This window comes from Enhydra lutris, unplaced genomic scaffold (genome assembly GCF_002288905.1).
Source record: "Enhydra lutris kenyoni isolate GAN:26980312 unplaced genomic scaffold, ASM228890v2 scaffoldscaffold17, whole genome shotgun sequence".
NCBI lineage: Eukaryota > Metazoa > Chordata > Mammalia > Carnivora > Mustelidae > Enhydra > Enhydra lutris.
The window spans coordinates 25,491,387-25,518,329 of NW_019154101.1; the positions used below are offsets into that span (position 1 = coordinate 25,491,387).

General features: G+C 41.7%; 1 protein-coding gene across 1 annotated transcript in view; it reads right to left on the reverse strand.

The window, feature by feature from the left end:
* Positions 1–26,943, reverse strand: part of LOC111147499 (erythrocyte membrane protein band 4.1 like 2) — a 190,859-nt gene that overhangs the window by 54,122 nt on the left and 109,794 nt on the right. The window contains exons 5-10 of the mRNA XM_022503515.1: positions 15,577–15,619; positions 12,046–12,121; positions 8,373–8,591; positions 6,919–7,006; positions 2,178–2,330; positions 1,496–1,593 (exon numbers count right to left, since the gene is read on the reverse strand). Of these exons, the coding sequence (XP_022359223.1) occupies positions 1,496–1,593; positions 2,178–2,330; positions 6,919–7,006; positions 8,373–8,591; positions 12,046–12,121; positions 15,577–15,619 (677 nt within the window). The remainder of the gene's footprint in view (positions 1–1,495; positions 1,594–2,177; positions 2,331–6,918; positions 7,007–8,372; positions 8,592–12,045; positions 12,122–15,576; positions 15,620–26,943) is intronic.

A 26,943-nucleotide genomic window follows, 5' to 3' on the forward strand; every position in this document is an offset into this window, starting at 1 on the left:
GGATTCAAGTATCTTTTATGAGTTACATTTCTCTAAAATGAATATATTAGAGCAGTCTTGAAAACAGATCATGTGTCAATTTAACTTGAGTCACTTGTACCAGCTAATAATTCACCTTAAAAATAGCACACTGTAGTACAAACTAAGAATAATGATTTTGCTGATGGTGATGAGAAACATTATTATATACCAGAAATAGTTCTACATTTGTTTCGTGTGTTTTCTCACTTACTCTTTGAAGTCACCCTATAGCTACTATTATTACCATCACACGGATGACGAGAGTGAGACCCAGGAAGGTAAAGTAACTTACCACAGTCACACACCCAGAGTGTGGTAGGACAGGAGTAGCAAAGCAAGAGTCTGAGGCAAAAAGCTTCACAATGGAGGATCGTAGCTATACAGACCACAGTAATATGAACTGAGGAAACAGGGAAAATGACAGCTAAGAAGAGTAATGGAGAAATATGCCCTTGAAGATGAGCACAAAAGGAGATGGGACCCAAGCTAAAGAGAGCTAGAGGGACTAAGGAGATCTTCTGGTTTTGTCTATTTTGGTTTTTAAAGGAGTAAGACATGGACATGGACATGTTTACTGGCCAAAGAAGTCAAAGGCAAAGGAGAGTACATGATGCACAAAGCATGATCTTATGTGAGGCATAAAATGAAGGATCGAGACTCCATGGGGAATGATTATTTTTTTTCCTTGAGACAGGATAGAGGGAAACAATGAACAGAAAAAGGAGGGAATGCTAATAATTATGGGCAAAAGTGGGAAAACAGGGTACGTGAACCGAGAATGCTCATGACCATAGCTTTTATAATCTGTGACCCAGGCAAAGAGGGCATCTGAGCAGAGAAGCCAGATTCCTAGGGACTCAGGAAGACCACGAATATTGTGATGGGAAAGGAAGGAAAAGGTCTGGCCCCCTGGCAGCTCTGAGGATCCAGCTGACATGGGAAATAACCTACGGCACTATGCGGAGTTAAGCGATTCTTTCTCACAAGGAACAAGCATGTGTACCAGGAAGGCGGCGTCTGTGAGCACAGATACAGAAGCGGTAAGGTCGAGACTGACCCAGGACCAGTCACGGGGCAGGCTGATGTGCACAATGGGCACGTGGTTAGAACATCCTGGCAGAGCAGCAAAGGGACAGACCCCCAGCATTTAGGCTGATCGGGGAAGGAAGTTTAATGGGAAGGAGCTGGTAAGGACAGTGAAATGAAGCCTGTGATGACTGATGGTGGCAAGAGGGATGGCAGCCAGGCCTGGAGAGTGTGGTGACAATAAGAAAGGTAGCTGAAGTCCGCCAAGTTTGGGACCCCTGTAGACATGGATCAGCTCTGAGTGAGGACAAGGCACGGCCAAGGAGATACGGCACTGAGGTAAGATAGGGTGTGGCTGCCTCTGTCCTTCTCTTCATAACCACCTCTTAATATGCACAGGGTACCAATAGCTGTTCTAATGAATTTTAAGCTGTTGCATTAAAATTACCTGTAAAAGGTATGATGTTCCACGCACACTTTCCATAGTCTTTTTGCTGCCCGATGGTTTGGCAGTTTGAATCCAATGGTGCTCTCAAATTGTTCGAGCTAGAATAAATCAATACACTAAATCAGTATAGTTCTTAGAAGTTGATGAGAAGCTACTGAAAAACATGGACTCAGATGTTTCTGTGAGAAGTTAGTTCTCGAAAAAAGGAGACATTCGTGTATGCAGTATAATTACACAAAATGAATTTTTCATAGGCTGCAATACTAGTTTCTGTGAAAAGCGAGTACAACTACGGACTCGAACCCTTGTCCACTACAACTCGTTCTACCACCTTCCTACTCATCTCTATCACTTAGATGTTTCAACAACAACAAAATAATGTCCTCCCCCCACTATGTGGCAGACACTTACTACTTTTCCTTTTTACTAAAAGGTATGGGTGGCTCTTGGTTTTTTGTTTTGTTTTGTTTTTAGCAATGTGAAACTTCGTGTTGCTTATCATTAAGAACTTATCATTAAGTTCTTATCATTAAGTTCTCTGGCCTTTTTTTGCCACAAAAGAATAAAGAATAGTTCATTTTATTAAAATTCAGTGGGGAAAAATTCAGTTATCCCATGGCCATGAAGAAGAACAGGGACCAGAGCTGTTCAGTTATGCCCAAGCACACATGACATCGCTTACCTCTGCCGGCCTAACTTTAATGTAGAAGTTACTGCGCTTATAGGATATTTTCAAGATTTTCGGCCAAGCAAAACGATTGATTCTCAGTCTGTCTTTGTAAATGAGGAGCCCGTTAGCGCACACACCCAGCTTGATGTCCACGCCTTCCGAGTCCTGCCAAGCATAAGCCGTCATTGACCATGGTTAGAGCTGTCAGAGTTACAAAGGACAGGAATCCCATTATCCTAGCCCCTACCCCCAACCCTTAAACCATGACCAGGAATGCCAATTTTACGGGTTGGTATTTAAATCTCAGTGACAGTCCACGAGTTAAGAGAACATCTTAAATCTATTATCTTCCGGGACCAACTCTGATTGGTCAAAGAGGTATAGCCACCTGACCACAGGATACAATAATTTCCAAAAGGCACAACCTCTATGTTTCCCAGCCTGCCTGCAAGAGCTAATGGGGAAGAAGGGAAACAGAACTCAATGCAGACATTCTGAAGAGATGGGCTTTTCCTGGAGGCTATTCCAGCCCTGGGGGATGGTCTGTTGGCCCACCCTCCGGTGCGGTTGGCCATTTTACTTCAGGCAAATTTATTTCAGATGGACTATGCTAGCTGATAGCTGTTAAATTTATGCCTCTATTCAGCAAAACACCAATCCCTCACAGAAAATGTCCTTGGACACTGACTGTGGAAATCTATGAATTCTTCGGAGAGGCTCTTCCATAACTCAGAGGGCTGACCTCCAGTCCACATTACAGCATTGCTTTGGCTGGCATATTTCAATGGACTGCAGACTAATCTTGAATTTATTCAAATGGTTTTCACTCCCCAGCATCTTAGCTTGGAGTAGATGACAATCTAGAATTATCACAAGGCTGAATATTCTAGAACCAGATAAATTTACAGATAAAAGTTAAACAGGGTCTCCCCACATTGCAAGTGATATTGAGGACCCAAATGCACAACACTCAAAATACACAGGTCGTTGTTTAACTTTTAAGGGAAGAACTGGATCTCATTCAAGATTTGTAAAATTGAAGATTACTATTCAGAGAAATTCATATTTTCAGAAATCATTTACAACATGGCAGAAATTCTTACTGAGCTGCTACAACAAACACCACATTTAATCTAAGTCTGATATCCAATCAAAGTGTAACATTTCGACAGCTTTGTTACTTACTCATCTAAAACAAATCAGTTTACTTTTTTAACCAACTGATGCCAATTGCTTTCTCTGCTACCATACCTGCATAATTCATATATACACATAAAATTACACTGGACAATCCGAGCAAGTCTAAAAAAATCTAATCTATAAGGTGCTTCATTCACCCAAATCTGGCAGCCCCAGTTCTCTCTAGGAACAGAGAAAAAAGCTGGGATGAATCAGGCACAGGTGCCCAAGCAACTTGGCACTAACCACAAATGATGTGTTTGCCAAAAACATCACCGGCCATGGCCACAGGGAGCAGGCCGGAAGACTGCTCAAGACAGCATGTTCTCACCACAAGTAAGGAGGCAACAGTGACTTGAAACATTGAACAAAGTCATCTCTAGTCTGAGCAATCTTCAGACAGGACACTGAAGCTATTTTATCTTCCTTAAGAATAAACACAATCTGGAACCAAGTAAGTTGGTTCATTTTCCATTGTTCTGCATACTGCTTCAGAATTATCAGTATTTGTGTAAATATGAATTAGAGATAAAGAGTAACAAGTGAAAGGGGAAAAAAGCATGCCTTAGTCCCCCACATGTGACTTCTGCCAATCATCAGCAACAAAGTCAGAAAAATAAACAAAAAAGGAGCACCACGTTTGCCTTGCTCGCTCCTTCTCAGGGAGCTGCGACCTATGCATATCAGCAGGATCCCAGGCCCTCTGACTTCTGAAAGTTCTTGCAGATGAGAGAGAGAAGAGAGGGGCGAGAGGGGAGGGAGGTCAGGGACACGTCCCTATAACAACTACAGCTCCTCTGAAGACCATCCTCTCCACACACAGATCTCTCCTTCTCGACTTTGGCAACACTCTCTGCCCTCACCCTTTCGAAAGAATTGGGAGGGCTGCTGGTTTGTGCTCAGAGGTATTCCTGTCTCGTGGTCTCCCTGTACTGGGTGTCAAGAGTCCTTCCATTCAGTGCTCTTCGGCCTGTCCCAATAGGAATGTGCCATTAAGAATTCTTAATAAAAAAGGTTTTTTTATTAAATATAAGTGAGACAATGAAAGATGAAGGCACAAACTTCAAACTCCACCAAAAATTATTTTATATTGCTACAGACCTTTTTTTCAACATGCTACAAGTATCCTCCTCATCAAATATTATGAGTCTATCAGATGACAAACAGAATGAATAAATGTTACTCTGAATTTATTTAAAAAGCAATCTGTCCTAACCACACAGCAAGAATGGAAATTATACTGAAAGACAGCCCACTACAACTTTTTTTTTACTTTTCTAAGATACACCTTAAAAAAATAAGAATCATGGGCACCTGGGTGGCTCAGCCGTTAAGTGTCTGCCTTGGACCCAGGTCATGATCCCAGTGTCCTGGGATTGAGCCCCGCATTAGGCTCCTTGCTTGGCAGGAAGCCTGCTTCTCTCTCTCCCACTCCCTGGGCTTGTGCTCCCTCTCTTGCTGTGTCTCTATCAAATAAATAAAAGCTTTAAAAACAACAACAACAACAAACAAGAATTGTTGGACTTTGCCAAGTTTTGCCATCTAAGAACTGGTTTTTAACTAGTCATCAACAAATTTAAAAATTTACACATGGCCGGTGCACCTGAGTGGCTGAGTGGGTTAAGCCTCTGCCTGCGGCTCAGGTCATGATCTCAGAGTCCTGGGATCGAGCCCCACATCGGGCTCTCTGCTTGGCAGGGAGCCTACTTCCCCGCCCTCTCCTCTCTGCCTGCCTCTCTGCCTACTTATGATCTCTGTCTGTCAAATAAATAAATAAGATCTTTAAAATTAAAAAAAAAAAAAATTACACATGGCCAAAGTAATAGCATTTAAGAAGAAGAGAGATCCAAGGGCTTCTTGGTCCCAAACCTGTTCTCTCCTGCCTCCCCTGTCTGGGTCTCTTGGCTGACCCTGCCTGTCTCCATCACAGACAAAAAGGAGCTAGAAGACACACAAGTGATAGGAAGCCCCGTTTTACTCCCTAGAATTTATCAGAAGGTATCAGGCAAATATGGGCATGGTTAACAATATGCAGCTTAAGCAAGTAGTTCTCTGCACTCTGTCTTATGCAGCTGTAAAATTAAAAAACAAAACAAAACACTCAAATCTTAAATGTGGTGGTATACATGGAAGTAATTTTAAGAAAATGGGGTGCCTGGGTGGCTCAGTGGGTTAAAGCCTCTGCCTTCAGCTCAGGTCATGATCCCAGGGTTCTGGGATCGGGCCCCGCATCAGGCTCTCTGCTCATCGGGGAGCCTGTTTCCTCCTCTCTCTCTGCCTGCCTCTCTGCCTACTTGTGATCTCTCTCAAGTAAATAAATAAAAATTAAAAAAAAAAAGAATTAAAGGCATCTAGCACCTAGCAGTTAAATATGATGATCCCAGAGACTACTTACTGACATGGAAAAATCTTTTAACAGAGCAAGCAAAAAACAACCAATAAAAGTAAACCCCTCATAAAATGATACCTGTACTGCGATCCTATAGAAAAAAAGGTCTCAGAGGTCAAGTGCTTTTTTTTTTTTTAAAAGAAAACAAGAAAATGTATCAAAATAGCAATAGTGCTTATTTCTGCATAAAGAGACTTCAGTGTTTTTCTCCCCCTTGTTTGCTTCTGTTTTCTGTAATGTACACATATTACTTTTGTAACCAGGAGAAACAGTTAAAGAATAAAGGAAGCCACTGAGGGAAAAAGTGCTTTGCAAATATGAAGTACTAACAACACAAGAGTGGGAATGATTAATCCGAGGCCTAGGGAGGGAGGAGGTCTTTGGGTGGGAGGCTTTCCAAGAGATTTCTCCAATCACACAATCGGAGATTCCTTGGCTACAGGTAGGGATTGGCAGGGTCTTTTAAAACCAGGCAACCATGGGTTCCTTCCGCAAGCTGACTTTGGACACATTTTTCAAAACCAAATCCACCTTCCGCCTGACCTCCAGCTCTCTTCCTGGGCCGTCTCGACCCTGTGATCATCCAGACTAGGGTCAAAGTATGTGATGCTTATTAGTGGCATCTTCGCAACCCAGTCCCCTTCTCCTATCAGCTAGGCCACCATTCCATCCTCTTCCCACCTCTCAAGTTAGGCTGCAGGTGCTGCCTCCCCAGGACCCTAGGCCAGTCTCCTCCATCCTACAGACCTGCAGAGAAGAGCCTGACCCTCAGGCTCCTTCATAAGCCCAAGTTCCATCCATACTGCTTTTGCCCTTTTGTGGTTGCCAGAAACTGCTCTTCTCTCCCACAACAGAAGTGGGAAGGGGGCTGGGAGAGAGGCACCACTGGACACAAAAGCTGGGATGCAAAATAAGCCATGACAAGGGGTAAAGATGGCTGACAGGGGAGTCTTAGAATAAGTACGTGTAAGAGGGAATTCACTGAGAAAAGAAGTAGGGCAAGAATCCGTGGTCCTTCCCATAAGCATAAACCCCACCATTAGTACTGGAGAAATATTAGACACCCTTGGGTGAGGGTGCACAGCCTTTTCCTAAGAGTTAGCGCGGCCCCTCTGAAACTGGAGTCCTCTCAGAACTTCTGTCAACAGACGGGAAAGATGCTACTTCCTAGCATACGGACAGTACCTTGGCATGATGTAGGTCAACACCATACATGGAGAGCCTCTTTGCATTTTCTAAGAACTGAGAATCAGCTTGTGCTGGAGATAAGCCCCTGAGAATCAAAAGAAACAATATTATCTTATTGGCAGATGCAAAGCAAATGTGGCCAAAATGGGAAAGGAGCGGATGAGCTCGGAGAATCCCCAGGGAGAGAGCAACCCCACAAAATAAGCAGATAAGCAGGAAAGGGTAAGAAGGCTCACCTCTGAACCTCAGGTTCACTTATGAACCTCATAAAATAAAAAGCATAAGGGTAGAGATTTTAGATTATCTCAGAAAATTGCTTTCAGTTTTTTCCCCACTGGAGAAATGGGTGCAACGTAAGTTACCTGAGAATAAAAAAGTGATCTCATCTTTCTGAAAAAGGCAAATCCTTGTTTCCTACTACTTCATTTTATTTCACCAGGATTGCTCATAATACAGACCACAAGTACTTGTATTTGATCTTACACCTACGCTAGTTAACACATATCACATCCTGCCCATACTAAAATTATTTCCATCCCCATCTCTATTCACGACTGCACAAATTTTCAGCTCCCACAAAGCAAAGACTCCATATTGACCATGGCATTTCAGGACCTGGTATTTCAAATCTGAATTATCCAGTAAATACTTATTGAGTAGAATTGGAATAAAGTTAATAATATAAGAAATACTGGTTTGTTTTTTAACAGAAAAATCAATGAATGTGGTCTGTTTAAAAATTTCTAATTTCTGTAAGTTCCTTTCCAGGCACTTTTGTCAATTTTTTTACAAAATTTCAACCCTGTTGAAATATGGGGCAAACTATAATTTTGTAGTGAGGATTTTTTAAATATGTGCTAAAAAACACATTTTCACAAAGATATAAAGGTTCTTGAAATGTAATATGGTATATTTACTATGGTATTAAGTAAGTTAAGCCTAACTGCTAAAGCAAAGGTCATCTTTTGTGGATGGAGGAAACAACTGTGTATTTCAGTTACTGCTCCTAGGTCCATGAACAGCCACATTTCTGATTCAAACCCCAAATCCTCACTATCTCTCCAGCCTTAGCAAATCGGAGAAGAAAAGCAAAAGGCAGAATACATAGTAAATTCCAAACACATATGCGGTATGTCTGGTGTGCATGCTTGTGTGCGTGTGTTAGGGGACAGGTTTGGGAGGAGGAGGAAGAAGCTGTCCGAGGGAGGAGTAACTTTTTCCAACAAATGAAAGCACTGAGGGCCATGAGCACTGCTCTTCACAGGAGAGTCCTGAACACAATGAAAGGCTATAACAAGGGCCACACGTTGTCTGGATTAGCACTAAGGGAGGTTCCAGACAGACAAGCAGGCTAATCTTGTCAACTACGCTCAGATGTCCAGCAAGTGTGAGGAGGGAAGCGGGTTAAATCTACCACAGCTGTTCTCTCTCTGGGAAGCAAGTCGCCAGACCTGTGGGTTTTATGCAGCTCTGCCACCTTCTCTTCCAGCTCCTTCGTCTGTGTGGGGGCAAACTGGAAGTCACTGAGGTCACTACTGCCATGTTCTTCCGGATCATAGTCCCCAAGTTCAGCCTGCAGTGTGTAAGATCCCAGGAGGGCGTGCGTCACGAACGAGCAAGGCAGGCGGCCAGAGGCAATGTCCTGCCGAAGCTGAAGGCACAAGAAGTATCTGTGAGGAGTGAGGGGGAGAAAGAGTGGGGAAGGACATCAGTTAGGACTGCAGCACTAAGAATCCTTGAGTTCTCCTATGCCTTTGAAACCAAACAGACAATACGGGCAACTCTCGATGCCCAGAGCCAAAACCGTCTTCTTGAAAAGGAAGTCCACCCAGCTCCTTGGCTCCGAACTTGTGGCTTATTCACAGCAGGTGAGTCTAACTGGCTAAGCAACAGAAGGGGAATTCTGAGCTGCTATTGCAGACCCAGCATATTAGGATCCCAGTAAAGAGCTTTGTGACTGAAGGTAAAAATTCTAATCACGTAGACTGCTCTCCTTTGATATAAAACTTTAATCAAAATTTGCATGTCCCTCAAAAGTTGTAAAGACTAATGAAGTTTTAAAAACAGCTGTTCTTGAGCATTTATAAGAGCTAAGATCACCCACCCTTTATTCTCCCTAGCCTTTTCATACGAATTTCTTTTCCTGGAAAAGAAAACTGGATGACAATTGTAAGTCAATCTTTACGTTAATGCCCTTACTGCCCGTTTACTCCAACTAAAGTGGCAGCTAGTTCACTTTAGAACGGAAAAAACATGAGCTTCAGGGACAGGCCCAGCTGACCCTGTGCAACCTTGAGCAAGCTCATTTACTTGCCCAAGGATAATTTCCCACCTGTAAAATGAGAATTCTATCCCCCCTTTGAAGGTGAGAATAAAAATTAGATAATATAAATAAAACACACCACATGTTATCTAGGAATCAATACCTAACAGCCATAATAAGAATAATCTTTATAATTATAATGTTAAGTTATGAGTGGTTATTATTTTATGTTCCAAGTGGTTTTACTACACAGTTAGTTATAAAACATTCCATTTTCCACTAAATGACATGCATAACCATGTTATTTATATTCTATGAGGAATTGGGGGCGGGGCACTACCCACACCTTTGCTGACTTTTTTTTTTTTTTTTTTAAGATTTTATTTATTTATTTGACAGAGAGAGAGATCACAAGAAGGCAGAGAGAGAGAGAAGGAAACAGGCTCTGGAGCAGGGAGCCCAATGCGGGACTCGATCCCAGAACTCTGGGATCATGACCTGAGCTGAAGGCAGAGGCCCTACCACACTGAGCCACCCAGGCACCCCTTTGCTGACATTTTAAAACTTGATTTCTACTTTTGAATTTAACTAATTGCTAATAAAGATTACCATCGACCCCTCCAAACTGAATGCCCCTGTCCTTGAAGGTCTTTTAGAGCATATCCTTCCTATTAGCGGCCAGCTACCTTCTTTCTTTCTTTGCTGGTGTGTCGGCCCAGTCTCCTCCTGCACCCTGTTGCATGCATTCCAGCCCCATGGCTGTTGGGTTGGACAGCACAATCTGGACCGTGCAGTCAGCCATCACCCAGTTCAGTTATACCTAGGTTACCACTGAGTCCGCTGTCAGGTGGGGCAGAGACCTGGTTTGTCATCAGCCTACTGCCACAGTTAGCCATGTAATTGCCCCGCAGCGAGTGCTCAATGGTCTTCTGAAAGAGTGGAAGTCCCCTCACTGTCACTACAGTCTGAGGATTTTTATGCATGGCAGGAGCATTCTTTCTAAAGAGGATTATATTCCCTTGATCCTGAAACACCACATGCACAACTGCATTAAATCTAGAAAACTCAATTTTTTTTTAATTTTTATTTTATTTTATTTTTAGAAAACTCAATTTTAAACTAGGATTCCAGGGTATTCTTCGATTCTCGAAGTCTGATCAAGAACAGGGATCGTTCTCCACATTCTAGGGCACTTTGAAGACCTCAACATAAAGATTCCATCTATTTCTAAGATCTCGTTCTCTTTTTAGATAATAGTCTTGACTTTTCACACTGGTTCTTTCCTGTTTTCAAAGACGAAGTCGAAGGCCCAGAAACTTGTGACAACTCCGCAGCTTCCTGAACTTCCCAGCTCTACCTTCTTCACAGAGCAGGACCCGGCAACCTTCAAACATTATTCTGAACAGTGTTCCTCGATGCCTCAAAAGCCACCTCAGCTTCTAAATTTGCACTCAAGCCATGGGGAGGATTCGGTCCTGACATCTGGGCTCCAGGCAGGTAGCTGGTCTCAGGCTGCCAACAGAGGCCTTCTGTTATTTGCTCAACAAACTATCTCATTCCTCCCACCACACACAGAGAGACTGTTCAAGCCCCATTTCAAAGAAAAACCCAAGCACTTACGGATGCCGTAAACTGCAATCAGCGGAGGATTACCATCCCCCAAACAAATTATGGCAAGAAGCGTGTGTAAAGTCAGGGAACGGGGTCACAAAACCCCCGCTGCAGTGGTCAAAGGCATTCCTGTGGTGAGGCTCTGTCTCCAGAGCACATCAACCCATCAAGCCTGATGCTCCCAAGCAGCTCACTGTGCAGTTACAAAGGCTATGGTCTATTATTTACTAGCTGAAGCTAATTCGATCACAGCTCACTTAGTATGAGAAAACCCCTATCCAGCAACAAGCAGCGGTGGGCGGCGGGGAGACTTGTCATTTATCCAGATTTAGAAAGGAATCTCCTCATTCCTCTTTCACGTGGGTATCATGCACCCTTAAGCACTGAAAGGACCTGATGTCTGACCACAAGACCAGACTAACAGAAAGCATCAAGGACACAGGAACCACAGGAATCCAAAGCAGAGTTTTCCAGTAAGACCCTGTGCCCTTTGAAAACTGTATTCTGAACACAGTTTTCCTTGACCATGTAATCTACGCACCTATTCTTACCAAAGCTAGTAAGTCCTATCGCTGGTAACCACGCTGAATAGGGTTAAGAGGTCAAGGCTCTTGGGGATTCAAATGTTCCTTGGTTACTATTCAGATACTTAGTCACTCTCAGAATCAGTAAATGCTCTGGCTCCTCAACTGAATCTTTTATTTGCAATTTAAGCATCTGTTTGTATAGCCCAACCTCAAAGGAGATGGAAATGAAATAGTTATTAGGAAAGCCTACCTTATTACGTTTTTTTTCCCTCCCTTTGAGGTAGGAGACCACCCCCCCACCAAAATGGGCTTTTCAAAATAATTTCCTTTTTCTACACTTCTATCACCTTTGTGATTGATAAGAGACTAGTACAGAGGTACACAGGATTATATAATAAAAACAATCTTGGTATTAACCTGAAATATTAAATAGCAATGATTTTTAAAAGTGTAACATAAGAAACAAACTTGTCAGAGTTATAATTTTTTAATATTCCATTACTCAAGGGCAAATGGAGAAATTTTTTAAAAGTGATTAAAATTTTTGAAACTGGCAACCTTTCCAACTATTTTGGAGTACACTCACTTCCAAGGAAACATCTAGAATTCCACTTATGAAAAAATATCTTGGTTTTGTTCCAGAAATTACCATTATTCTCCCACGCACAAAAATAAACGAGAGCTGTAAGTAGGGATTTGTTTTAAAATATAAGGATAAAGTACCTGGTGAGATCTTCAGTCAACTGAGAAGGATCAGGAGGATAAAACTTCACATTAAAGGTGAACAGCCAAGGAAGATCTGTAATTATTAAATATTTAAATATTATTAAATATGGTTATTTACTCACCACTTATTTTGATAAAATTTAAATGTTAATGTTCAAACAGTACACACCAGTCCTACTATGAATCAGTTTGGAGAATTTAATTTTTTAGTATTAAGAAAACTATTTATAAAAACAATGAAAAATAAAAATTATATACATAACCCACTATTAGAGAATAGATTCACTTTTGTTTTCAAAAGATTTATTTGGTCTCTGCCTACTTGTGATCTATCTCTGTCAAATAAATAAATTCTTAAAAAAAAAAAAAAAAAAAAAGATTTATTTGAGAGAGAGTGCAGGGAGGGGCAGAGAGAGAGAGAGAGAGAGAGAGAGAGAAACTCCAGCGGACTGCCCACTGAGCTCAAGGTCCAAAACAGGGCTCAGCGTCAAAACCCTGAGATCATTACCTGAGCTGAAGTCAAGAATAGGATGCTTAACAGACTGCCCCACCCAGGGACCCCAGATACACTTTTTTTTAATAAACATTTACTAATACTTTGAATGTTTTGTACGGTGACATATTACACAAAAATTTTACTGTGACCTCCAAGTAATCATTTTAAGGTTTGTTTTAACCACCGTATATCTACATGCCAAATATTCCTTACTGTTTTTTTTTTAAGTATTTTAAGATTTGCAGATTGTTGGGAGAAGGGAGATAATCATTGATCACTGTAGCTATTTAATAATTGATTAATGGGCAAGCTAAAAAAATGTTCAAAGAAATCCCAAAGAAGGGAAAGACCATTAAAATATCACAATATTTTACAACAGAATTATTCCCAGGTTTCATGGAGCAGGTGTAAGTATATTCATCATATGTAACATATGCTTGGCTGTACTGCGCCGCAACGAATGAAGAGAGCAAACAACCATGTCAGAAATGACTTAGTCTAAGTTAAAACACTGCTGTCTTTACATTAACATTCAATTAATGGTCGATAGGGTGGGGAATATGCATTCTTCACGGTGACTGCCGACTGATAATGAAGCAAAGTCAGCACAGGATCATCAGTTCTTAATGGAGCCTTATTCTCTGTTTTCCAGATTGTACCATGAGCACACGCTTGCCTGGGTAGGACTGCAGGGAGACGTTTCTAATAAACACTTACATTTCAGCACTAATAATGCTAAACTGTGCATTAAATGTGGCCACAAAATTTCCTGGCAATATGTGAATGGTCCATCTAGCTATGGACTATTTATATAGGAATCCCATGCAGGTCCTATTCATGTACATCAGAGGAAGATTTTAAAGAAAATTTTGAACAGGAACTAAGAAGCTGTCAGTTTTTCAAAAGTCAGTGAAAAAAGATGAACGTTTACTTTTGCTATGTGCCTATTAAGTGAAAAGTAACAAAGTATAAGAGCAGCTGGAGGAGCCTAAAACTAAGCAGTTCTTTGGTCCATTTTGACAAGAGCAGAAAGGAAGAGGTAAAGGCAACAGCTAAAACAATCTCCTCAGCCTCCTTTCCCCATAGGAACAGCCCAGGATTCCATTTAGAGAACCAGCTCCAACCATCCGAAAAAGCCAAATGCTATTTGTTACTCTTACTCCTCTTGCCAAACCACAGGGGCAAAAGTCCTGAAATAACTCTAAAAAAACTTCACAAATAATCAAAACACAAGACCATGATTCATAATCAGCAAGAGTCTTACCTCCCCAAAATGAGGACTTTCCAGGACTCTCAAATGAGCAACACAGAAACATACTCAACAAAATGCCAAAACCAGACCATAGGAAACAAGTCAATGGAACATCAATCACATTTCAGAGGTTATCCTGTTCTTGCTATGGTGTGGGTCACTTACTTGGCAGGTCTGGTTTCAGATAAAGCCAAAGAACCAAGCATCCGTACCTTTTTGAATTCATGTACTCTGCAGACATAGAACAACTATACATAAGACAAAGGAAACATTCCAAGGCTCTCCTTTCTTCCATAATGTCAGCATAACGCTTATGTGTCTAACTACTCCTTTTCTTTTCTTCCCCCTTTTCCATGATGAACCAAGCATAAATGGACAAAACACCAAGATAATAAATGCAGGGGGGAAGAGAGAGGGTTGGGAAGGGCTGCTGGAAAGCCCGGAGTAATAACAGGGTGACCGACCATCCCAGTCTGCTCAGGATTGTTGGTGTTTCAGCACTAAAAGTCCTACATCCCGAGAAACCCCCGTCCTGGATGAATTAGGAAAGTCATTCTATTCAACGATACCTTCTTTAAAAAGGAAGAGAAAGAGGAGTCTACAAGGAGAAGAAATGGGAAAATAAGGTTTATGCTCAGAATTTGAAAAGGAAGCAGAGAAGAAACGATAGGCAAACTACCAAAAAGATTAAGGATTTCAGGGAGAAAGAAAAAGAAATGAAGAAAACAGCCATGGAGGCCCTAACATGAGACAGAAGGTGGACGGTAAGGGACAGAAGAAAAGAGTACAGATTCGTTACAGTGTGTTGATGTTGGGAATAATCAATCAGCAGAGCATGAAACCAACAGCGCAAAGTGTGTCGTGCAGGCCGGAACTCAGAGAAATGGTTCCTCCCTGGACAGCTCTGGGGCCCACAGTCTAGAAGGGCTGGTGAGAACGGAGTTCTCCTTTCTAGAAATTTCAGCTCTTCATGGCTCCCTACCTTTTCTATTTGGTCATTCACCCACCCTGAAGTAAACTGAGTATCCGGATCCCTAGCAGAGAGTTTCCTGGAGCAATGACGTTTCCTGGCACAGATATCCTAAGACCGGCCATGGGCAAGGCCACGTGCAGAGGCAGACCCACTGAAGGAGCTGTGGCTGGTGAGGGGACACAGCTCAAGTCACTTCGGAAGTCTACCATGAGAGCAAAGGGGAAATGCAACAGGACGGACTAGAAACCCAGATGCAAAGAGCATGCAGAGTGGTCCTGGACAGTGGAACAAAGAGTAGAGAAGACAATTGTCACAGAGGACTGAAGAGATAGTGTGCCCAGGCTTTCCTGCCCTGGAGTCTGTGCTCCAGCACATCGAGGAGCCATGTGACTAAACCTCTGGGGCCAGAGACAAGACTATTAATTAAACCAATTACACACTTCCAAAACAAAGTAGACAAAGCCATCATAATTCGTTGCCTAGAGTAGAATTTACATCAACAGTGAAAGTTACACAAAGCAGCTCCTCATTCTTTTCCCAAAAGAAAGGTCAGATATTACTTCAGAGTGGTAGACATTATGAGGGAATATTTAGGACTAGGAGTCTAGAACCTCCTGACCAAAACAGTCGTTAAGCCATGTATCAAATAAAGTCATGATTCTACAAAAATACTGTTAGTATCCTTAGCTTCCTTTATGATATAAATGCACAAATCACTAGTATTCCAGTCAACATTCCTATGAACTTCATTAAAGATAGAAATAGATGTAAAGATGAAGTAAGAAGTAAGATTATTTAAATACTCACTTCGCAGTTGTCTCTTTATTTCTTTTGCAGGATCTAGCCAATTCTACAGGAGGAGGGAGGGAAAAAGGTTAATTAAGCCATAAAACATATTTCAGAGTCCAAAAATGGAACAGTTTACAGTTCACATACTTAAGTGTAAACATAAATTCTTATTCTAAGCAGCTTTCACCAATTAGCATTCCACTGAGCTAAGTATTGATTTGTTTTTGAGTGTGTGTGTGTGTGTGTGTGTGTGTGTGTGTGTGTGTGTGTTATAGATAAAACACTAAAACACTTTTAAGGTGGGTCTCTTGGGCCTCATTTTCTTGGATCTGAAAGCAAACGTCTATCCAAATGATGAGACACAATATACCTACGTGTAGTCCTTATTCTGTAACAGAACTGCCAACAGTCAGTCCCAGTGGGCACTGAAAAGAGAGCTGAGGCAAGGACAATAATTGGCTCTTCAAAGTATATACACCCCAATCCGACACAATTATCTCAACTACTGAAAACTATACTTTCTTTTTCCCTGCAACTATACAATGCTTTGGAGAAATACTGTCAGGCTAGAGCTGGTCGTGTCCTTCCTGTTCTTCATGTAACATCCTTTTTAAACTTCACACCAAGTGGGAAGTCAAATCATAAGGCACTCCCTTTCACTTCACCCTTTCTATCCTTTGAGAAAGGTTCTACGAAACCACTATATCTTAAAAAAAAATTTTTTTTTGGACTACGTGGTTTCAAACCACCTAAGGACATTAAACATTTATCTCTCCAAGTTAACAGCAAAAGACCCAACCAAAAAAATTATTTATATTTCATTTTTTGTCTATATGTTATTTATTTCCCCTGCCCTCCTCAAGTCAAATCTCTCAAAGTTCACCTTACTTTATGTTCATTAACTCAGAACAAATATATTTTTTAAGATACAATATACCAACTGAAATAGTTAAGGTCCAGACAATGTGGAGGTTAGGGGTGCTGACCCCCCCACACAGTCAAAACTCCACATATAACTTTTTTGACTCCTCCAAAGCTTAACTACTATAGCTTCCCGTTAATCAGAAGGCTTACCAAAAACATAAGTCAATTAATGCATATTTTATATATGTTATACACTGTATTCTTATAATAAAGAGAAGAGGAAATGTTAAGAAAACCATGAGCAATTACAGAACTGTCCTGTATTTATTGAAAGAATCTGTGCATAAATGGACCCACACCACTCAAATACTCACTTCACAGTTGTCTCTTTATTAATGACCCCATGGTATTCAAGGGTCAACTATAATTGGCTTTACAATAAATAAGTTTCATTTATTCTAAAAGCACCCCAAATAACGTAACATCTGTGCTTAAACAGAATTTTCTTCAGCTATATAAAGCAAATAATTAAGATGTTTGTCATTAGGCAGAAAATAACAGCCTACTGTCTTAACAATCCTATTGAACTGGAACAACAGAACATTAACTCCCATTATTAAAAAGTGGTAAGAGGCGGCTTTGAAAACAAAGTGGGTTTTACTACACTGCTCACGGCTTGCGCTCAGGACAGCAAGGACCCAAGGTGTGCATGCTCTGTTTTAAAACTGGTGATATCCAAACGTCTCAATAAAGAACTACCAGAGCTTGGCTGAGTTTCATATTACTGGTGTCCCAGCTGCACGGCCCATCGACGCGGAGGGTCAGTGGGACACTCCCATGGTACCTCCAGTGCTAAGTTGGGGAGCAGCTCGAATTCTCCCCTTAGGAAAGAGCCTGGCATTCAGTTTCCTTACTCTGCAGCTGCTGTCTCCCCAGAACAGCTGGCCCACAAATGGCCGGGTGTGAGGAGGGTACACAGGAAAGAGAAAAACACACCATTCAGTCTCTAGCCCAGACGGGGAGAAGCTGGGGAAGAGGCGAAGGAGGGTCCGATGTGTTATGGCCTTTCATCCAAGGAAGCAACAACCACAGTAAGGAAACTGAATCAGCGACAACGGCTCGTCAACTGAAAAGGAGGGGGGACCCTCAAAACATGAACACAGAGAGAGCATGAAGGGAAACGACTTCCCTGATCTCCCAACAACTCAGACAGACCCTTCCAGGTCTCACTCTGTGACAGGTGCTACAGATGCCTGCCGCAGAAGGCGGAGGACAATGGCGGGAGCAGCGTCATCTTCTGGGACCCCAAGGTATAGTCCTGTGTCCCCGTCACTTGGCACCTTTCATTCTCACCTGCAGCCCCAATCCCTTGTACAAAGTCCCTGCAGGGTTTCTGCACAGCATGGAGAGTGTGAAAGAACTCTACAGACCCGGGAGGATGAGTGAGAAGTTTCCTCGCACCAGCCAGCCAAATTCAGACGTGGTGTCATTCTCTTGGCCCCTTTCCACAGTACGGCCAGCCAGAATACTGGAAGACTGAAGTGGCTTCTCTCCCTTTCTTCAGACCCCGACCCACACACGAAGTGGGCTGAGTTTACTGATGTGACCCAACAGTGGCAGCAGAAGGGACTCTGGCCACATGCCGACTGGTTTTCCCTTTGCTGAGCACGCTCACTTCCCCAACACTCCCCGCGGAGTCAGGAGGTCTCCCCCACCCTCGCACAACTCCGCAGGGGTGATCAGAGACCCCATTACCTGTATCCTCCACAGCACTCAGCAGCTTTAGGCAATCATTAAGTACTAAATCAATAGCTGTTGACTGATATCTGCCCACTGCCATGCTCTGGTTCTCTTAAAAGACCAAAGTTATAGTACTTTTATTACAGTAGCTATTATTTGAATAATTAGCTCCGGTGAATACCAAGATCCTGAGTGGGATAGAATTTTATCATCTAGGATCATAAACTCATACGTCAAAAGGCAAAAAAAGACAATGTGACTTTTAAAAGAAATAGAAATCTATTATCTGCATTATCAATTATAAATTAATAGCATATGTATAACATACAAGTATATAACAAATAAATATTTAACAAGTAAAAATAAATTTCTTGATTTTGACACTTGAAGAGCGCTAGATGGATCAAGAAGCAAACACAGAAGGAGGGAAAAAGGCATCCGAGAAGGACATTAATGCATGTGGGTATATGCGTGTGCATATAGGGACACACACATGGAAACACACACACACACACACACACACACACACACCATGAGAGATTATGGTGCAAAATTCCAATTCTTTTAAAAATTTGGCCACTACATTTACAGACTTTGGCATGAGAGCTACATGGAGTCCAATTCTGGCTTTCACCAACTCTGTGACCTTGGGCTCATTCTTTGGCTTCCTTAAGCCTCAGTTTGCTCAGTTCTAGGTGAGGATCACAATATGTACCTCACAGGCTAGTTCTTTTCAACATTCCTTCAAATGCCTCCTGAAAAGTAAGTACAAATGCAAAATACTTTACCCAGTGCCTTTAACAGATGGGCTTTTTTGCAATGATAAACTGGCCTATCACCTTTGGATATATATCCTTTCTTCACACAACTTTTTATTCCCAAAGCTGATATGCTAAAGAAGTTCTATATTAAAGAAATTAATATTTATACGAGTATTTTTACCCACAAAAAATAATAAGTCAGACACACTATCTTCATGGGCCAGATGAAATAAAAATCAGACCCCTTTTCTTTGTAGAAAACGGTCTGGATAATGTCAGCCCTTTAAGCTGTCGGACTATAGGGAAGAACATTCCTGGAAACAAAGGCAACACAATAAACAGAACAATCCCTTCTCATGAAAATAATTACCACTATCACTAGTCCATATGTTTCTATGCACCTGTTTAAGTATTATCTAGCTAAGCTCTACTAAGTTTTGTCTGATAAGAATCCAAGAGGCAAATATGTTAAAAAGACAGTTTTCCCCATGGCCCACCTGAAACGCTCTCCAGGGAAAGGGCCTGAGAATCTCTATTTTAAGTGACAGTTTCAGGCAATTCATAATCGGGCCAGATGGGGGGGATTTTTCTCAGTGTTTCCCAAACCTTAAGGTACAAGCAACAAGGCAAAAGTTTTTAAGAAAGAGCTAAAATCCACACCAGATTTCAATAAAATTTATCTTGGCTTCTTAGAAATAAAGTATTTTGGCAGCTACACTTAAGGGCAGAGACAGTAATTCACTCCATTTGGTATCCTTCTCCTCACCTTCCCCCTTTTTACTACCACTCTGTACCCAACGTATGAACTCAACCCATATTTGTTTTCCAAATGAACATCAGGTAAACCAAGGAATAAATAAAAACTACAAGGAATCCTATCATAGGCTTCAAACAGAAGTAAACCAAAATTAAAATGGGGTCCTAGAATCCACAGTTATTGAATCATCTAAGAACATGAAACTGGAAGACTATGAATCAGTTGGGGAAACAAAATGATACATCCTTACTTTCACTAACCTCTAAGAAATTTAGCATTTTACCATCAATTATTATGAATGCAGGAGAAAAAACCTGGTTAATTTTAGCAATACTCTTAGCTGTCCCACTACAGTTGCTGCAGATCTTGAAATCTCTCTTAAGCTAATCGATATTTTGAAATGACTGTAGGGATTAGATGCTGGTGACTATCCCAAATTTAATGAGTATTTGGGGAATGTAATTTATTGGCTTCCTTTATAGGCCTTTGTACCTTTATTATACAGTTAAAACACTGTTCTGAGAAGCACCCCATAGAACTCACTAAACTGCCAAGGGAATAAATGACACACAAAAAAAGTTAAAAACCAAACAAAAACCTGCCTTACAAGTTTGCAGAAATCTAAGGACCAAACAAGTATCTATACACATATTTCTTTTGGGATTGAAGTGCTTCTGTCAGTTAGAGAGGCTCTGCTCCCCTATTCCTGATCACTACAAATTTGAAGGTAAAACAGTCGTGGTTAGCCAAGTCTCCTCTACATTTCTAATATCCATTACCAGAAAAAAGGGTTAAATAAAGGTGATTTTCAATTATCCTCTAACATCAACAACATCTACAAAAAGATAAACCCTTGATTATGAATTGTTACATATAGATTCATAAGACACTGGTGTTAGGAAAAACCTGAGAGATAACTTGGTCTAAACGTCCACACATAACGGGTATGGCCTCACTCTTACCTAAGTGTCCATGGCTGCTGGCACACATCTGGAACCATGAGCCACTTGGGCTTATCAGGGCCCCCTACTCCCTTGGCTTCTGTAACACTCCAAACTTCTACAATTGTGCCACCTCAAAAGAATATTTGATCTCCCTACACAGTGCTTCTCAAGCCTTAAAGGTTTACCTGAGTCCCCTGAAGACCTGGTCAAAACACAGATTATGACTCCTATGTCCACCGTAAGGACCTGGAATTTTCCTTTCTAACAAATTCTAGGTAGTGCCTATGCTGGGGTCCCCTGGACCATCCTTTGAGCAGTATGGCCACAGATGGCTTTTAATGTATTTTCCCAAAAGTTGAAGGTAGAGAGACATTTTCAAGTCCTTTAACCGGCTTGACAGCTAGACACCAAACCTTCACTGGCTAAATATTCTATTGTTGACAACCTGCCGCAGAAAGCCCTAGCAGATCACTGCCTTCCACGTTCCTACGTATAAGTGTGTCGTTGAACTCCACCACATCACACTAAATAGCTGTATCCAATAATGTCAAGCTCCATAGTTTTTATTCTGCCAAGGTGCTAACCACTTCCACCGGACAAAGAGGAGAGGCCAAGCCCATCGACCAGCGGCAGCCCATTCATGGTCCGGATGGGCTACTGCCTGGGTGGCAGGCCACTGAACAAAGCAGACCTAGATATGGAACCAGGACACCGTCACAACACCTACCTCCAAATTCCTCCCACAACCCACTGCCAGAAATGTCCATCTCACCCGATTCCCTTTCAGGCTGGATGCTAAGACCCCAGAGTTAGAAGCTTAACTGTGCCTTTCTCATTCACTTGTGGTGCTTCTCAGTCTGGCTAGGTCTGAGACATTGAATTCACCCAACCCTATATTATCGAATGTTAAAAGTGTTAAGTTTGCCTAAAATCTGCAATTTCCCTTAAGAATTTATAGCGCTGAAGCAGATCCCCTTTATTATACCTTTGCCTAAATAAGGTCTAACAGAATACTGCCCTAATGCTGGTGTTAGCTGAAAAGTTATAGGCTTTCTGTGTTATAGCAAAATGTTCACTATGGGGCTGCCTGGGTGGCTCAGTGGGTTAAGCCTCTGCCTTCAGCTCAGGTCATGATCTCAGGGTCCTGGGATCGAGTCCCGCATCGGGCTCTCTGCTAGGCAGGGAGCCTGCTTCCTCCTCCCTCTCTCTCTCTCTGCTTGCCTCTCTGCCTACTTGTGATCTCTGTCAAATAAATAAAATCTTTAAAAAAAAAATGTTCACTATGCATCTGGGAGAGCGTGATTCAAACTTCTCCTTTGGATTAGAAGTTGCCACTGGACTGAATATAGAATTTTATTAAAGAATAATTTATATATGACAGAGTTTAATATTTGCGTTTTTAGCTTGAGTTTCTGGAGGGAAATGGTCACGCTATCAGACAAACACTTTAATCAACTTTCATAAAGTTAGCTGTGGATAACAACTACACTTGTAACAAAATCCTCTTTCAATATGGCTTGAAGCAAAATAACATAATCCCTGGGCCAGGTGCCAAACTCTATTAACATCAAAAATTCAAGACAATATTTTTCCCTTTAAAGAGAGTCCAAAACCCTTAAAGATGGTTCCAGTTAGACATGAATACAAGAACTATATGGACTCAAAATTCCATATATAAATGAGCAACATGTCGCTTGATTCCACATATTTTTAATGGCATTTTCCACAGTAAAGTTTACATAAAACTTCTCAAGAGACATTAAAAAGTTCTAACAGTAATAATGATAGATTTTCATACTTAAGAGTAAATTGAAAGGCTTCCAACCCAAGATCTCAACCAGGAGACACAGTACTACACTAAAAGCGAAGGGAAGTTTAGATTTTCTCTCCATGGAAAATTTTCATACAAATAACTATGGGTTTACCTCACCTTCAATTTATGTTGAAATAAGTGACTGAAACATCTATAAATATGGATAACATCCAGCATGAAGCAAGCAGCTTAAATTCCTGTACCATACAGTATCCTATTGTTGAAATTGCATGGGTTTCAAGCTCAACGGGACTGATTAGGCTAAGTTGATACAATGGAAATGATATTCTGTGGAAAAATTAGGACACCATTCAAATCTATATTAGAAAAATAAGAGTTTTTTTTTCCTAGACACCTTGAGGACTGAATTTTGTTTACATCAGTGACAAGGAATAAAAAATTATGCAAAAGTTATGAAAGCATGTCAGATTATACATGAAAAATATACTGTCAATTACATGTGAGCATTCATGTTCTGACAAGTCTGCATCTCAGAAAGGACCCCCCCGCCGTTTATTCCCTCCATGTCATACGATTAAAGCCTAGATAACAAAGCCTGTGCCTAACTATAAGGGCATTTTCATCTCCTGTGTCACGAGAGAAACTACAAGGTAAAATAAGGAATTAGGAGTTCCTTTTCAAACATTTGCACTTTTCATCAGTGAGGATCCTATATAGAACCCCTCTCCAAATTTAACTTTACCCTAATACTCTCTGCCTCAAGGACCTGAGCTTCTCCTGAACTCCAGCCATCCCCTCGTGAGGTCCTATCATCACACAGAGTTTACCTCGTTAGACTTCATCATCCTGCTCTCAGGTACAACTCCTTCCTCTCCTAATTTTCTACCCATTTATTTTCACTGCAGCTGCTCTTAGCTTCTTTGGACTTTCATCTCTTGACCCCCACCATTTTCTCCCAAATCGTTATCCCATTTCAGCTTCAGCTATGTTCCCTCCCAGGTCCCCGTGAATAATCAGCTAGATTACCATTCCAGCAGCAGCTCCCATTTTCTAGCTCATCCGTTGATCTTACCATAATCACTGCCAACTGGGAACCCCCACGATACTCCACTTCTCCATTACTACTCCCAGGGTGCAGAGGGCACACACCAATATATTCTGCTGCCATCACTGCTGTATGAGCTCCAATCTCGGCTGCACTGTCGACAGCAATCCACATACTTGTTCTTAGTCGCCTGCCTCTCTGGGTCCCCAGTGCTACCCCCTCGTCACTCTTAGCAGAGGGTTCAGAGATTTGAGCCCACATTTTACTTGACACAGACTTACTTCCGGCTGCACCACTCCTGGGCTTACTGCTTGCAGACTTAGGGGATGAAGCTGCTCATTTTACTCAAGACTTACCCTCTTCTTGACTTCAGAGTCCTATAACATCATCCCTTTCCTCTCTCTCCAACCTTACCCTTTCCTCAGGCATCCCCACAGCCAAAGCCGAAGTTCTTTCCATCCAAGCAAATTTGTCAACCCCCCAAATCCTTAGCAAATGTGCTGTACTGTCCTATATAATAGCCAGCAGTCACAAGAGAATACTTAAATTTAAACTTGTACTATTGAATAAAATTTCACTTCACTTCCTCAGTCACACCAGCCATATTTCAAGGTATCAATAGCCATCTGTAGTTCGTGGCTGCCATACTAGATAGAGCACGTCTAGAACATCTCAGCATCATGAAGTTCTACTGGACGGTGCCTGCCTCTATTCTCTTGTCTCATTCTCCCACCTGACCTCTCCTCATAACCAAATTTTCTTAAATATCTCACATTCTTTTTTTTTTTTTTTTTTTTTTTTAAATTTTTTTTTCTTTTTTGAGAGCGAGAGAGTAAGCATGAACATGGGCTGGGAGGAGTGAGGAGGGACCAGAAAGAGAGGGAGAAGCAGACTCCCTGCTGAGCAGGGAGCCTGATATGGGGCTCGATCCCAGGATCCCCGGATCATGACTAAGGCAGGCGCTTAACCAACTGGGCCAGGCAGGTGTCCCATCCCACTCTCATATTCAGTATACTGTTAACGTTCCTCAGCCCTCACCTACCCACTTCCTGATCCCCAAACATCATGTAGCCAACACCCTACCAGTATTTCCAACTTAAGCAAAATGAAAATGAGATTTTATCTCCGCCCCCGGCCCCAAACTGCTGCTCCTTCTCCTCCAAAGTCCCTTTGTAAAAAAAGTCTCCAACAAGCTTCCCAGCAACCAAGCACCAAATGTGGGGCTTTTTCTGCCAACCCCTCCATCGCCCTCATGCCACAGAAATGGTGGGCCACAAAGTCATCTTCAGACATTCCCTACTCAGTATCTCCGTCTCTTCATCTTTCCTCCTTATGTCATGCCCTAGTTTCCATCACCTCTGGTCTAGACAACTGACCTTCCTGCCTCTGGTCTCAGTCCCCTATAATCTCCCTCCAAACCATCAACAGGTTACTCTTCCTGAAATGCAAACTATGTCACTTTCTAAAAACCCCTCCTATCAGGATAAAAGTCCTTAGCACAAGATACAAGACCTTCCAAAAAAATGTTCTTTGCCTAGCTTTCCCAGGATCATCAGAATTCCCCACAAGGCACCCGAAATTTACCCTCATATGATGTAAGTTAAATTCTGTGCTTAAGTGCCTGGGTGGCTCAGCTGGTTAAGCAACTGCCTTTGGCTCAGGTCATGATCCCGGGGTCCTGGGATCAAGTCCTACATCATGCTTCTCCCTCTCATTCTGACAGTCCCCCTGCTTGTGCTCTCCTACTTTCTGTCAAATAAATAAATAAAATCTTGAAAAAAATTAAAAAAAAAAAAATAAACACTGTGCTTGCTGAGGAAACACAGCTTCAAGACAAGTACCCAGCTCCTCCTTCCAACTTGCCAGTTGCTCCAGGTCCCTCCTGTACAGAGACTCGGGAGCTACCGCACCCTCCAGCCCCATCAAACAGCCAGAAATTCCTCATGCACACTGTCCTTGTTCACACTGGAGCTACTCCTTTTCTTCTGGGCAGAATGTCCCTTTTCTGCCCCCGTCCAGTATATTGGTCAAAATTCTCAATTTCTAGGACAGAATGTTATTTCTAACCTGCTAATATCACTTCTAAAATTTGTAGGTTTGCCAATATACAATAATATAAAATTTTCAGACCCTTGTCAAGCTAATAAAACTTGCAAGTGTCCCCTAGCTAGGTATTAACAAATGTCCAGCTGATATTTAGGACAGGGAATATTAAATTGTGTCATTGAACTGAGATTACTAGAAACCTATATACTCAGATAATATTAGCCTGACTGTTATGGTCAGGTTTGTGTCCCCCCTAAAATTTCTATGCTGAAATCCTAATGTCCAATGTGATGGTGTTAAGAGGTGGGGCCTTTGGGGGTAACTGGATCATGAGAGTGGAACCCTCATGATCAGGATTAGCACCCCTTACAAAAGCCACTCCATAGAACTCGTTTATCCTTTCCACCATGTGAGGACACAGCAAGAAGACACGGTCTGTAAATCCGGAAGTAGATCCTCACCAGATACCAAATATGCTGGCACCCTGATCTTGAACTTCCTCGCCTTCAGAAATGTGAAAGATTTGTTTTGATAAGCCACCCGGTCTGATATTTTGTTATAGCAACCCAAATGGACTAAGAAACTGACCAAAAAGTTTATCTATTTTCTGTCCCCAAATGAGTGAGGTATAAGGTTATACCCCACCTACTTAACACAGCCCATAACATAACGTCCTTCAGTATCCCATATATAAACAGCAATACCACTATTTTTAAACTGGGAAGAATGAATCATGGCATAGCCAGTGAGCCTAAGTGGTGGGGTGGGTGGGTACATGTATGGGTGCATGTGTGGAGTTAACAGTAAGAAAGACTGGAAAGCAGAAAAATAGGATTCCTAGTTGGAAATTCGTCCCACAGCTAATTCTGACAAGAAGGAAAAAGTTCCTTGGGGCGCCTCAGTGGTACAGTCCTTTAAGCATTTGATTTTTGGTTTTAGCTCGGATCATGATCTCAGGGTAATGAGATGGAGCCCCATATTGGGCTCCGCACTGAGCTTGGAGTCTGCTTGGGATTCCCTCTCCCTCTGCCCCTCCTGCACAAGCTCTTGGGCGCTCTCTCTAGCTCTCCCTCTCTGTAAAAAATAAATAAGTCTAAAAAGGGGGGAAAAAGGGATGTTGCTTTAGAGAAGCACTGGCATGGAATCTCACAATCAGTACTGGTAAGTCAAGTCGTCCCTTAAATTTATTGACACCATTACAGAAACATCAACTGGAAAACTCATATCGGGAACACAGTACGTAATACTTTCCACCAACGTAATACTTTCCACCAACCCATATATGATGTCTTGCAGAATGTTTTTAGGATTTCATAAGATGAAAAATCCCTCTAAGGCAAGACGACATTCTTCCATTTTTCCAGTCAGGATAGCTATAAAATAGTGTACCCATTTTTATGCCTTAACTGACAAAGTTAAGAACGGGTATGTTTTCTATTTTTTTTCCTTCCTAG